Here is a 14,400-nt window from a genome sequence, read left to right as displayed (position 1 = left end):
CATTGCCCATAACTGCCCTCCCCTGCAGGCCTGGTCCCCCCCCTCAACTGCTCTCCCCTGTAGGCCTGGGGTCCCCCCAACTGCCCTTTCCTGCAGGCCCAGTCACCCCCAACTTCCCTCCTCTGCCAGCCTGGTCACCCCTAACTGCCCTCCTCTGCCAGCCTGGTCACCCCTAACTGCCCTCCCCTGCAGGCTTGATCGCCCCCAACTGCCCTCCCTTGCAGGTCTGGTCCCTCCCAACTGCCCTCCCCTGCTGGCCTGATCCCTCCCAACTGCCCCCCTGCTGGCCATCTTGTGTCCACATGGGGAAAGCCATCTTTGACCACATGGGGCAGACATCTTGTGTGTTGGAGTGATGGTCAATTTGCATATTACTCTTTTATTAGATAGAATAGAGGCCTGGTGCATGGGTGGGGGCCAGCTGGTTTGCCCTGAAGGGTGTCCTGGATCAGGTGGATGTTCCCTTGGGGCATGGGGAGGCCTGGGCGAGGGGCCTGTGGTGGTTTGCAGGCTGGCCACGCCCCCCGGTGACCCAAGCGGAGGCCCTGGTATCTGGGATTTATTTATCTTCTATAATTGAAACTTTGTAGCTTTCAGCGGAGGCTTGGGCTGGCCAGGAACTTGGCTTCCTCCATCACCAGGGAAACCCAAGCCTCCTGCTCTCTCCAGATCCGTGGCCAAAGCCATTTTTGTTGGGATTTATTTATCTTCTATAATTGAAACTTTATAACCTTGAGTGGAGTCCAGGGCCTGCCAGAATGTGTGGGGAAGCTTGGCTTCCTCCATTGCCAGGGAAACCCAAGCCCCTGCTCTCTCTGTGGCTGCAGCCATCTTGGTTGGGCTAATTTGCATACTTGCTCCTGATTGGCTGGTGGGCATGGCTTGTGGGTGTAGCAGAGGTACAGTCAATTTGCATATTACTCTTTTATTAGATGGGATCCTTTAAGTGAAAATTGTCCAGCAACAAATCCAGGGCCATTTCTTCCCTACCTCCCTGAGGAGAATGCTTTGGAAGTGCCCCTTCCTCTCGCTCTCCGTGGTCCTGAACCACCCCCTAGTGCTCTCTTGTAGTGGCAGAGAAAATGTGATGGGGTGGGAGGGAGAGGATTAGGGAAGCTGTTCAGGGAACAAAGAAAAGGTTTTATTCTTAATCCTTTATTTTTAAGTACTCGCAGTTAACAACAACAACAACAACAAAAACACAATCAACCTTGGCCAACAGAGAGAGCAAGCAATTTTGTGGGAGGCAAATGTCCCTGTGCACAAACAAGTTCACCTGGGGAAGTGGACAGGTCACCACTGGGCAGAGACAGAATGGGTCAACTGCCATTTGCAGTTGACATGCAACAATTGTACATGGATTTTATTTATTTTAACTTATATCAATGATGGAATAATTTCAAAACTAAAACAATAATAAAATCTCACAGTTCATAGAGTCATGCTTAAGTATATTTTGTAGTTCTAGAAATATTCCCAGAGTTATGGTTTTCACTCTTTAGCAAATTTTGTGTCCACTAATGATGTAGCCATTTTTATTTTACATAATTATGCTGTTGGGTGTTGATTTATTTTACATAAGATTTTATTTCTTGTTTTCTAGCTTAAAACTAAGTGCTAGTGTGGATATTTGTCCTTTGAATGCACTAAGCTACTTTCCATTCACAAATGTTTAAGAAAAACAACTCTTCACACTTGTCAGAAGAAAGATTTGATACCTGTGATTGAAAAGAGAGAAGCCCCAATGCAAGAATGCCTCAGTTAAGTAGAGCTTTTATTGCTGCTCTTCTCATTGTATGTATACATATGACACTAAAATGTACAGACCCTGCTTGTGTTTCACAGCACCATATCACTCTGCCTTTGAACTAATCCTGTCACTTAGAGATGTGCTACTGAGGGTGGTCCCCACCCCCACCCAGCAGATCCAGCATCACCTGACATGTGTTAAAAATGCAGACCCTCAACCTGCCCTAGATCTTGGGAATCAGAACCTGAATGTTAACAAGATCCTCAGATCTAAGAAGCATTGATTGAGCAGATTCTCAAGCCAAATGTAACTTTCTAGCTCACTTTTAATTTCATTATTTCACATTTTTAAACCAAAAGCAAGAAAAATTTAATTACAAGAGGAAACAAGGTTATCAAAGGGAAAGGCATCTTTGGGCTCTCATATTGTACTGTCTATGATCAATGACTTTAAATCAGAAGGCAGTTGATTGTTTTGGGATCTCATTTACCTTGTGCCCATTTTTTTCATCAAAGAGATCACAGCACTCTGTATTAATTGGTCTTACATCTTCACTGAAAGCTTCCTGTGGGCAGGGCCATGTCTTAGATATCTAAATCCTCAGTGCCTAACCTAATGCCTAACACAGGAAGGTGCTCCAAAACATTGGAATGGCAACACATAAGCAAATAAATAACCAACCACTTACCTGGGTTACATCCACCCTTCAAGTTCAAGTTTACAACTCCTCTCCTTCATAAAGATTTCTTCAGTTATTTCATCCACCATGCTCTCCGCCTGCTGTAAATACCACTTATTTGAGATTTAACACTTAACACACACACAAAAATTATTTTAGATATCAATTATCTTTATTTTGTATCTCTCTTATTACCCCATCCAAGCTGTATAAAGGTATCTCTTTTGATATATTTCATATTGCTTTGCAGAGTAGGCATTCAAATATTTGTTATGCTTGAACTATCCTATCTAATAAAGAGGGAATATGCTAATTGACTGCCACACCCTCAAAGATGGCAGTGATCACAGCCACAAGATGGTGGCACCCAGTCCCCTCAGCCCTGCCAGGATGGCAGGCCCAGGCGGGTCCAGCCACTCCATGCACCTGCCTCCAGAGTCCCCCAGTCCCCTCAGCCACCCAGCCACCCAGGGCTGGCCCAGGGCGCAGGCAAGCCTTGGATGGCAGCTGCCCAGCCACCTAGGGCCGCCTGAGGCTCAGGTAACCAGGGCTGGCTGAGGCTTGCGCTGCCGGCAGTGGCAGCAGCAGAGGTGTGATGGGGGTGTCGCCTTCCCCTGATCACCGGGTCACCTCCCACCCCTGAGGACTCCCGGATTGTGAGAGGGGGCAGGCTGGGCTGAGGAACACCCCCTCCAGTGTATAAATTTTCATGCACCGGGCCTCTAATCTTAAAATAAAAATAGATATCAACATGGGAAAATCTACAAGCTTTGATTTTTCTTCAAGCATAATTCTGAATTGCCAAAATTAATTCTAGAGATGACAATATTTAAACAGCTCCTCCAGCTGTGACCTATTTATCTTAATAAAGCATTGTTTTGATATATGAAATACTTTTTAATTTTGAAATGGTTGGTTACATCTCTAGCCAACTCAATTCTTATTTCTGTTAGGACAGTAGTTTATGCTTCTCTATGTTGACCATATGTAAAATGGTTAATTTATAAAAGTTTATAATTAGAGATCATTTTAAGGATATATGTAATAATTTATAAAGTCTACATTATGTCCCTGATAGCACCACACAGACCAATATTTCCATTTTAAAGCTAACTGTAGAGATATTGCTCAATAGTGCACCCACGGCATTGAAGGTTTTAACGCCTGCAATCATAACTGCATTTGTGAATATCAATATAGCTGCTCCAGGGTACACCTTAGTCTATTACACAAATCATCTTTAAGTGTCCTATAGATGGCAGCATTGAGCAATATATTTGGTACTAGTTGGCTTTTTGGTTTCTGTGAATTTTCAGTTAGGAGTAAATTTTTCAAATAGTGTATATCATTATAGTATACCACAAGACTAATTTAGTGTAAGGTGACAGGATGATAGTTGTACTTGCTTAAGTTACTTCACTTAGATTCCACAAAAACATCTCTTTCTATTCTGTATATACTAGTAAAATGCACCAATGTGCATTTCCAGAACTATCACAACCCATTAATAAAAAAATGTAGAGAACAAATGGATCTACTATCGTATAATTATAATAAATATTAACCACCTTTAATATTGATAGTAAAGCATCAGCAACTCGGAAGAAATGGCAATACCTAGTATCCGATGATTAGCGATTATATTCCACATGAAACCCATTGGTCTGACCAGAATTTGTTATAGCAATCTGGCTTATTTTATGATTTCTAGACAATATGTTAGCCACTGACATTGAGTTTTTAAAGCAGAAACCCTTTCCCACTGAGACATTTTAAAAAAGCGTTTATAATAATTTTTCTTATATGATCAAAATCCTAACCTTTCTGTGAAGGTTATTGTAGAATATTTGAAAACTAAATTGATCTTCCTGCCCTCTCCTTTTAGGAAAGAGTTCAATATTTTGTTTTCCATAGAGATGTGTTCCTTTTATTTAGCTTTTCTTTTTTTTTGGGGGGGGGTGTCATTTGAAAAGTAAAATTCTTGGGATTTAGATCGTATTCCTATAAAATATGAAATAACCCCCACCCTGTGCTAAACGTCAAAACTAAAAAGCCCTTTGGCCTCAGATTACATTGTTACTAGTAAACAACCCTTTATCTTTTTTCTTGCCAAGGGTGAAACCCCACACTGTTACACTTTACTACTAACTTCATGCTTCCCTGCTTCACCCACCCCTCCCCTGCTCCGCATAAAGCAAGCTATACCCTCAGAATCCCGGTCACTGTTATTGCCGCCTATTAGCAGTTCTAAATACGTACATGCTATTTATAGCTTTGCCGTAGTGGGCACGTGTGCCCACAGAGCCAAGCTGTCAGAAGGAAAGAGGGCGGGCTTTCAATTCAACAGTGTGTACACAAATTACAGATTAACCAGGTTTAGATGAGGATGCATGATGGCAGGGAACAAAAAGGTGAAAGGAGAAATGAGAAGCTCCCGGGCTTCGGCTGGGGAGTGCCCCTTTGCCGATGCCGAGTCCCCGGAATTCACGTATCACACGCTGCTGAATGGCGCTTACAGTTCTTTTTAATTTTTTCCTCCCCGCTACGCTTCGCAACCTACCTTGGTACCCCTACCATCTCTCCCCACCTCCCCTCCTGTCAGGCAAAACTTGAAAGACAGGGAACCCCACCAATCAGCAGGCTTCTCCGAGAAACTCCCCCCGCCCCTCACCCTGCCTGAAGGCCCAGCGCCTGGACTGCTGCGTTTCCCCCGCCAGCTTCCCGCAGTGCCTGAGAGCTGGCAGCAGACCAGGGTCTCCCGCGTAAAGAGGGGACGGAAACCCCGAACGGACCAGGAATGGGGTGCAAAGATAAGACAGCATTAAACCGAATGGCAAACGTCATTTTCGTAGGGTCTTTAATGCCAGCGGGGCAAGCAGGGCGCAAACTGCCCGTTTATAGGTCAGCTTAAAAATAAATAGAAACCTCGGGGAGCGTTTGCTTGTGGTGACTGATCCCGCAAGGTCAACGAAGAGTCTCTCAAAGTAGACCCAGGCTGCTGACCTGTTCTCGCCAAGTACCCATGTTCCTGTACAGTCGGGCTGGCACCATCCTTGTTTTCTCCCCATTATCCTTGTGGTCAAGGGTAAAGATTTTATGGGGTAGTCCAATGGGTGTGGAAGCTACGTGTGAAACAAACCCTTCAGCCAATATTTACACAGTAGGCCTTAGGAATCCTCTGTAAGTCCCTAACGTATTTTTTTAAATGGCAAATACATTTCGGACTATGATAAGGGGCATCTCATTTTCTCCCCTTGCCTTCACCTCTAAATGTGAATCCCCGCCCCTCGCTAGGATGGGGGAAGAGGAGAAGCCGTGATATTTAAATGTTCTTCCTTAACTAATCAGCAGCTAACCTCACTGCGACGGGCATAGGGTGCTTCCCAGGAATTCCCTCTTCCCGTTTTTGGAGCGACCAGAAGGCCCCATCTCTGCCCTTGGGCGTCCCTCTGCTCCTTCGAGATACCTCCCTGCAGCAAATGCGGTGATTGCGAGCAGCAGGCTGGCCCCCAAGTTCCTTAGGAAATCGTATAAAAATCCAGATCTCACCACAGCCTGTCACCCCGAAACTGAAAAGCAGCTTTTCTATTCCCTTGAGAAGAAAGCCTTGACTAGAAACCTACCTCCCGGGGGGGTTCATTTTACCTGTTAGGTAAGATGCAGCCCAGCTCCGGCGCCCCCTCCTCTCCCGCCGGCCCTCCCACTCCGGGCTCTCTAGCTGCAGTGCACCCCGCCGCCCCCCACCCTCACTCCGGCTCTTCCCGAACTCGCCCCCACCCCCCGCCGTTTTCCCAGACTCCCTTCGTGCTTTCGGGTGACCACCCGAACACCCCAGCCCGCGCCCGCAGCGGGGATTCCTGCGGGCCGGGGGCACCCTGGGTGGCGCGCGGGGAGGCAGGCTCTGCGCCCAGGCTGGCGGCCGCGCAGGGGCGCTGGCTGAGCGCAGCGCGGAGGCCCGGAGCGGGCGCCGCTGCGGCACTGCCGGAGGGAGAGGGGGGCGGAGAGGGGCGGGCGCGGGGCGGGCTCGGCCGGGAATGTAGAGACCCAGGCGGGAGCCTCCCGGCGGCGGCGGCAGCCGGGCTGCGGAGCGCAGAGGCTCCGTCACGTGTTTTTCTCCTCCGAGTGAGACGGCGGCGCGGTCGGAGGGGGCCGGCGCGCGGAGCCAGACGCCGCCGCTTGTTTTGGTTGGGGCTCTCGGCAACTCTCCGAGGAGGAGGAGGGAGGAGGGGAGAAGTAACTGCAGAGGCAGCGCCTCCCGGGAAGAGGCGTCTTCCCCGACTCCTTCCCAAACCTACTCCCGCGCCTCCCGCCCTTGCCCCCTCCTCTCCTCCCCTGCCGACTGGAGCGAGGGGCAGGGATGTGCCTGCCCCTCCGGCGCGTCCCCAGCTCTCCCGGTTGCCTAGTAGCATTTCGCGTGGAAAAGCCACTTTCTCCGCCTGCCGAGATGGGCCCGAATGGGGGCTGCAGAGGACGCGTCTGCGGGTGGCGGCAGCAGCAGCAGCAACAGCCGCAGCGCCGCGGTCTCTGCGATTGAGCTGGTATTTGGGCGGCTGGTGGCGGCGGGGACTGTTGGGGGGTGAGAGGAGGCGGAGGAGGAGGCGGAGGAGGAGGAGGAGGAGGGAGAACCCCGTGCAACGTTGAGACTTGGCAGCTCGCCTCCCCCTGCCCAAGGATATTTAATTTGCCTCGGGAATCGCTACTTCCAGAGGGGAACTCGGGAGGGAAGGCGCGCGCGCCTGGAGGGGCAACCTGGAGACCCCCGGCCTCTGTCGCCCGCCTGCTCGGGACTCCAGCTCGGGCGGGGAGAGATGCATCTACACTCCTTCCCAGAGACTTGGCTCTGTGAGGATCCGGGCTGCACTCCCGCCGGACGCACTGCCTCTCCCCCGGGTGTTTGCATGAAACGCCCGTAAACTCTGGTCGGGGCTATCTCCTCGTCGTAGCCGCAGCGTCCTGCTTGGGCTGCTCCTTCCCAGTGCGGGGGGTGGGGTGGGGGGGCGGCGGCGTGGATTTCGGAGTCGGGGTTTTGGCCGCCTCCAGCCCTGTTTGCATGCGCGGGGCCTCGGCGAGGAGCCTCCGCCCCCCACCGGGTGGTTTTTCGGCGCCTCCCTCTGCTCGGCGGAGGTGGTGGCGGCGGCAGCATGGCGAGCCCTACGGAGACCGAGGGCTTCTCGGACGTGCGCAAGGTGGGCTACCTGCGCAAACCTAAGAGCATGCACAAGCGCTTCTTCGTGCTGCGGGCGGCCAGCGAGGCGGGGGGCCCGGCGCGCCTGGAGTACTATGAGAATGAGAAGAAGTGGCGGCACAAGTCGAGCGCCCCCAAACGCTCGATCCCCCTCGAGAGCTGTTTCAACATCAACAAGCGGGCTGACTCCAAGAATAAGCACCTGGTGGCCCTCTATACCCGGGACGAGCACTTTGCTATCGCCGCGGACAGCGAGGCCGAGCAGGACAGCTGGTACCAGGCCCTCCTGCAGCTGCATAACCGTGCCAAGAGCCACCACGATGGGGCTTCGGCCCCCGGGACAGGAGGCGGCGGGGGCAGCTGCAGTGGCAGCTCCGGCGTTGGCGAGGCTGGGGAGGACCTGAGCTTCGGGGACAGCAACCCAGGGCCCGCATTCAAAGAGGTCTGGCAGGTGGTCTTGAAGCCCAAGGGCCTGGGTCAGACAAAGAACCTGATTGGTATCTACCGCCTCTGCCTGACCAGCAAGACCATCAGCTTCGTGAAGCTGAACACCGAGGCGGCGGCGGTGGTGCTGCAGCTGATGAACATCCGGCGCTGTGGCCACTCGGAGAACTTCTTCTTCATCGAAGTGGGCCGTTCCGCCGTGACCGGACCCGGGGAGTTCTGGATGCAGGTGGATGACTCGGTGGTGGCCCAGAGCATGCACGAGACAATCCTGGAGGCCATGCGGGCTATGAGCGATGAATTCCGGCCTCGCAGCAAGAGCCAGTCTTCCTCCAACTGCTCCAACCCCATCAGTGTCCCCCTGCGCAGGCACCACCTCAACAACCCTCCGCCCAGCCAGGTGGGGCTGACCCGCCGTTCCCGCACGGAGAGCATCACGGCCACCTCTCCGGCCAGCCTGGTGGGCGGGAAGCAGGGCTCCTTCCGCGTCCGTGCCTCCAGCGACGGGGAAGGCACCATGTCCCGCCCGGCCTCGGTGGACGGCAGCCCCGTGAGTCCTAGCACCAACAGGACGCACGCCCACCGGCACCGGGGCTGCTCGCGGCTGCACCCCCCACTCAACCACAGCCGATCCATCCCCATGCCTTCTTCTCGCTGCTCGCCTTCGGCCACCAGCCCTGTCAGTCTGTCTTCAAGCAGCACCAGTGGTCACGGCTCCACCTCGGACTGTCTTTTCCCGCGGAGATCCAGTGCTTCGGTGTCTGGCTCCCCCAGCGATGGCGGTTTCATCTCTTCCGATGAGTATGGCTCCAGTCCCTGCGATTTCCGAAGTTCCTTCCGCAGTGTCACCCCAGATTCCCTGGGCCACACCCCACCGGCCCGCGGGGAGGAGGAGCTGAGCAACTACATCTGCATGGGAGGCAAGGGGGCCTCCACTCTCGCCGCCCCCAATGGTCACTACATTTTGCCTCGGGGTGGCAATGGTCACCGCTACCTCCCGGCCGCTGGCCTGGGCACGAACTCGGCCCTGGCTGGGGATGAAGCAGCCGGTGCTGCAGATCTGGATAATCGGTTTCGCAAGCGGACTCACTCAGCGGGCACGTCCCCCACCATTTCCCACCAGAAGACCCCATCGCAGTCCTCCGTGGCTTCCATTGAGGAGTATACAGAGATGATGCCTGCCTGCCCACCAGGAGGTGGCAGTGGAGGCCGACTGCCCGGCTACCGGCACTCCGCCTTCCTGCCCACCCAGTCCTACCCCGAGGAGGGTCTGGACATGCACCCCCTGGAGCGCCGCGGAGGCCACAGCCGCCCCGACACCTCCACCCTCCACACGGATGATGGCTACATGCCCATGACCCCAGGAGTGGCCCCAGTGCCTGGCAGCCGGAAAGGCAGTGGGGACTACATGCCTATGAGCCCCAAGAGTGTGTCTTCCCCGCAGCAGATCATCAACCCCCTCAGGCGCCACCCCCAGAGAGTGGACCCCAATGGCTACATGATGATGTCCCCAAGTGGCGGCTGCTCCCCGGACACTGCGGGCGGGCCCAGCAGCAGCAACAGTGCTGCCCCTTCTAGGAGTAGCTACGGGAAGCTGTGGACAAATGGGGTCGGGGGCCACCACTCCCACCCCCTGCCACCCTCCAAACCCCCCTCGGAGAGCAGTGGGGGGAAGCTCTTGCCTTGTACAGGTGACTACATGAACATGTCACCGGTGGGGGACTCCAACACCAGCAGCCCCTCTGACTGCTACTGCGGCCCTGAGGACCCCCAGCACAAGCCAGTTCTCTCCTACTACTCATTGCCAAGGTCCTTTAAGCACACCCAGCGCCCGGGGGACCCGGAGGAGACCGCCCGGCACCAGCACCTCCGCCTTTCCTCCAGCTCTGGTCGCCTTCTCTATGCTGCAGCAGCCGAAGATTCCTCTTCCTCCACCAGCAACGACAGCCTGGGTGGGGGATACTGTGGGGTGAGGCCCGAGCCCAGCCTCCCGCATCATCTGCACCATCAGGTCCTGCAGTCCCATCTGCCTCGAAAGGTGGACTCAGCTGCGCAGACCAACAGCCGCCTGGCTCGGCCCACGAGGCTTTCCCTGGGAGACCCCAAGGCCAGCACCTTACCCCGGGCTCGAGAGCAGCAGCAGCCGGCCCTCCTGCTTCCTCCGGAGCCCAAGAGCCCAGGGGAATATGTGAATATAGAATTTGGGAGTGATCAGCCTGGCTACTTATCTGGTCCCGTGGCATCCCACAGCTCACCTTCGGTCCGGTGTCCACCCCAGCTCCAGCCGGCTCCCAGGGAGGAAGAGTCTGGCACTGAAGAGTACATGAACATGGACCTGGGGCCTGGCCGGAGGGCTACCTGGCAGGAGAGCCCTGTGGTCCAGCCGAGCAGAGTGGGTCCTGCCCCTCCAGGGACTGCCAGCACCTGCAGGCCTCCCCGGGCGGTGCCTAGCACTAGCACTCGGGGTGACTACATGACCATGCAGATGGGTTGTCCCCATCAGAGCTATGTGGACACCTCTCCGGTTGCCCCTGTCAGCTATGCCGATATTCGGACAGGCCTTGTGGAGGAGGCGAGCCTTCCCGGGGCTGCAGCGGCTGCTCCCTCCTCATCCTCAACAGCCTCTGCTTCCCCCACTGCGCCTCAAGGAACAGGGGAGCTGGTGGCCCCGCAGGGGTCCGGGGGCACGAGTGCCTTCACCCGGGTGAACCTCGGTCCCAGTGGCAACCAGAGTGCCAAAGTGATCCGTGCAGACCCGCAAGGGTGCCGGAGGCGGCATAGCTCCGAGACCTTCTCCTCCATGCCTAGTGCCCCCCGGGCCGGCAACACGGTGCCCTCAGCGGGGGCTGCGGTAGGGGGCAGCAGTGGTGGCAGCAGCAGCACTGAGGATGTGAAACGTCACAGCTCTGCTTCATTTGAGAACGTGTGGCTGAGGCCTGGGGAGCTCGGGGGAGCGCCCAAAGAGCAGGCTCAAGTGTGCGGGGCTGCAGGGGGTTTGGAGAATGGTCTGAACTACATAGACCTGGATTTGGTCAAGGACTTCAAACAGCACCCCCAGGAGCACCCCCCTCAAGGGCAGCATCCCCAACCCCCAACCCTTCATCGTCCTCCGGGCAGCAGTGAGAGCAGCTCCTCCAGCCGCTCCAGGGAGGATGTAAGCGCCTATGCCAGCATCAGTTTTCAGAAGCAGCCAGAGGACCTCCAGTAGCTCAACTGAACATCACAGCAGGTGCGTTTCATGGTGACAAAGTCAGAGGACAAGTTTCCTTGAACCTTGTGCTTGAATTCTGTTTCTCTTTGCTTTTCTGCCCCTTCCCTCTCTTTCCTGTTTCTTCCTGAAGGAGTGCATTCAGGAGGTGGGTGGGAGAGGTTAGGGCACATAAAATGCTCACCCCACAGTGACACCTGGCTGAGAGTCTAGTACGTCATATAAACCTGTAGGAGGGCTGTTTTCATTGGAGGTTCCTGACTGTAGTATTTCCAAAACATATGTTCTATAATGCCAGTTCTGAGGTTTGTGAAGTTCATATGTAAGAACTTTTATCTCTTTATAGAAGTTTACTTTTGACTGTATGTTTAAGTCACTTCCTGGAAGAGACAATTCTTCTACAAAAATATTTGTTAGAACAGGGCTAAACCTTCATTTAAAATCATTTCTCGGAGCTCTGAGTTTGATCTTGATAAGTTGCTCTGTATGCTTTAGTTCTGTGATTACACAATACCAAGGTAACAAAAATAGCAGTAGGAAACATCAGTTTTTATTCACGCTCTCCTAAAATGATTCAGGAGTAAGAGATTGTTTAGGCTTACATATTTAGAAAGAAATACCTCTCTACCTGTGACCCTTTAGAAAGTAATTATGGGTGTTGCTTTCTTTTGGTTCCTGAACCAGGATTTATGAAACATGCACGCAGAGACCCACCACCTCACAGGCATGGCTGCTTTTGTACAGGGTATGCAGTGAAGTCTGCATACGTCTGGGATCCATTATTAGTTAAGAGTTATGGTAATTCAACCCAGTGTGTCGGTCTCACAGTTGTTTGTTCTTGCAAAGGCCTGCACAGAGACATCACACAGATCATGTGGGGGCTCCTGTGCATCGTCTGTAAAATTACTTAACATTTTTATGTTGAAAGAAAGAGTACTAAGTCAGGGAAATGGAGGGGTTTATACTGTACTCTTAATTTTTAGGCTATTTATTGTTTGCCTTTTAAGTTCCAGAGTAGATAACCTCATGAAATGTTGAAAGGTGGCTTTAGGTCTTCTGTGGGTAAAGCTGTATTGAAAATGAAAAGCATTTGTAATAGGAAATTAGTTTGCCCTTCCTTCTGTTGAGCCTATTTTTTGGTGGTCATCATTGTGGGAAGAAGAGAAGAGTATAGTTCGCAAATAATGTGGTGAGTTGGCAAATGCAGAAGTTTCCAGCATTTGGAAGCACTTTATTCTGACAAATAGTTTATCTTGTGATAGTCTTTTTACATATGCCTCACAGAATGAGCTTTTAGAAGCATTATTCTTAATAGGTATCCATTCATAAGAAATTAATTTGTGCATTGGGTTCCTATTGATAGGTATTTGTTTATGTGGTCACAGCTCCTTGGTTCTAACAGTTTCCAATATTTGAGCCATATCACTTTCTGTTTTGTAGTACAAGGTGTAAGTATACAAACAAGTTAAGATTTTTGGTGATAGGATATATTACAAAAAGCTGCTGTTTGATCAATATTCAGTATTTCTTTTCATGATTCACTAGGAGAGACTTAATTTTATTTATCAACATGAGCAATAAAAATCTTTGAAAATGTTTTGGGGAATGTGAATCCTGCTAACACTTTAATCATTTGTGGTGCAAAGTCTTTCATTTATAAAGTAATTACCGTTTGAAGGAAAAACCCCTAGCAGAACTTACATTTTTGTTGTAAAGGAGATGAAAGAGGAGGCTAAGAAACAAGTTTTCCTCACCTGTTTTTTTAATTTGAACAGTTTTCATTTTATAGAGTAGAATAAATAATATTTGCTCTGAAGAAAATGTATGATCAAATTGAGTTTTCATTTTTATTTTTAAAAAGGGCTTAAAATCCTCCATTATGTGGAAGATACATCAAAAACCAACCAACCAAAACAAAATAAGCTTCTATTCTTAGTTTTCTTAGGGAAAATATAACATTCTGAAATAATCATAGAATCATTTCCCTAATAATCCTGGAATAGCAGTAGACCATGCTTTAACAGCACCGTGCCAGACAATTCTACAATGTTTATTTGTAAGATGTAAATGGAGAGAGATGAGGGGTGTGTGTGTGTGTGTGTGTGTGTGTACCAAATGCTACTTGGCACATATACACCCTGAATTGTGCTTGCTTGCCTTTGGCCTGTTGAGCTTAAAGATGTGATTTGATAGTCATTTATATACTGAAACAAAAAGAAATCAAACCTGCCCTTGGCAAACAACTTTTCCTAGAAATATGTTACTTTGTGAAAACATTGTCTTTCTAACTTCCTGAGCAATTACCATCTTTGCCTCTCTTTCCCATTTCTCAGGTAAAACCTGAAACGTGAAAGGGAAAGAGGTGCTATGGGGAGTGTGCTCAAGTCTCCTAAGGCCTCATCTTAAACATCTCCGCTTGTCTAATGTGTTTTGCTGTCTATGAAAGGAGAACATTTGTGAGGCATTTAGCTCAAGTGCCCTTTGCTTCACCTCCTGTGCAGCCACCTTTTCTGTTTCTTCTTTTTGTAGGCCTGTGTGTCTTTCTAACTTGGTTCTGACCTGATAGATCATTTTCCAGTATCCCCCCCCCCATTCCCTTTGTTTCCCACCTATGTTCCTGGCATCGCCTCCCCCCCCCCCCCCCCCCCATTTTTCCTCCATTCTAGAATTCCACAGTACTTGTGGCCTACTCTCTGCAGAGAGTAAACTGAGAGTCCAAGGAGGGCAAAAAGGACGCAGCAGCCCAGCTGCCTTTAACCAGCGTTTACCCCAAATTCTCTTATTCGTTTTGAAACTGCAGCTGGGTAGACAGAGCAGGCTTTGGCAAAGACACAGACCCAAGCCATCTTTTTAGGTTCCTTTTTTTTTTTTTTTTTTGGTCAAGGATTCTGTATGCCCATCTCCCGCCTTCCATTTCCCCTCGCTGTGTGGCCTTTTTGTCTGGCTCAAACCCTGTAGGCTCTGGCACTTCCCCTTTTCCAGGGTCACCTCCGCTTCCTGCATTCCTCCCTATTTATTTGGCACTTGGCTCCCCCTCTCTCCTAGCCCCCTTTTGCCCAGACTTGAGGATTCGGCCTCAGCCGCCCTCTGAAGTCTGCCACCCCGCCCATCCCCAGTGGCCCGAGGGCACCGAT

The 14,400-nt window shown here is 51.4% G+C and overlaps 1 protein-coding gene across 1 annotated transcript in view; it reads left to right on the top strand.

Annotated features, from left to right (window-relative positions):
• The first annotated feature begins 6,575 nt into the window (after positions 1-6,575).
• The window catches only part of IRS1 (insulin receptor substrate 1), a 59,058-nt gene continuing 51,233 nt past the window's right edge, over positions 6,576-14,400 (top strand). Inside the window, exon 1 of the mRNA XM_079782408.1 lies at positions 6,576-11,287. Within this exon, the coding sequence (XP_079638534.1) occupies positions 7,571-11,266 (3,696 nt within the window). The 5' untranslated portion in view covers positions 6,576-7,570 and the 3' untranslated portion in view covers positions 11,267-11,287. The remainder of the gene's footprint in view (positions 11,288-14,400) is intronic.

The sequence above is a fragment of the Cnephaeus nilssonii genome (genome assembly GCF_951640355.1).
Source record: "Cnephaeus nilssonii genome assembly, chromosome: 10".
NCBI classification, from domain to species: Eukaryota; Metazoa; Chordata; class Mammalia; order Chiroptera; family Vespertilionidae; genus Cnephaeus; species Cnephaeus nilssonii.
Note: the sequence above shows the minus strand (reverse complement) of the source record. Positions and strands in the feature narration are given on the sequence as shown.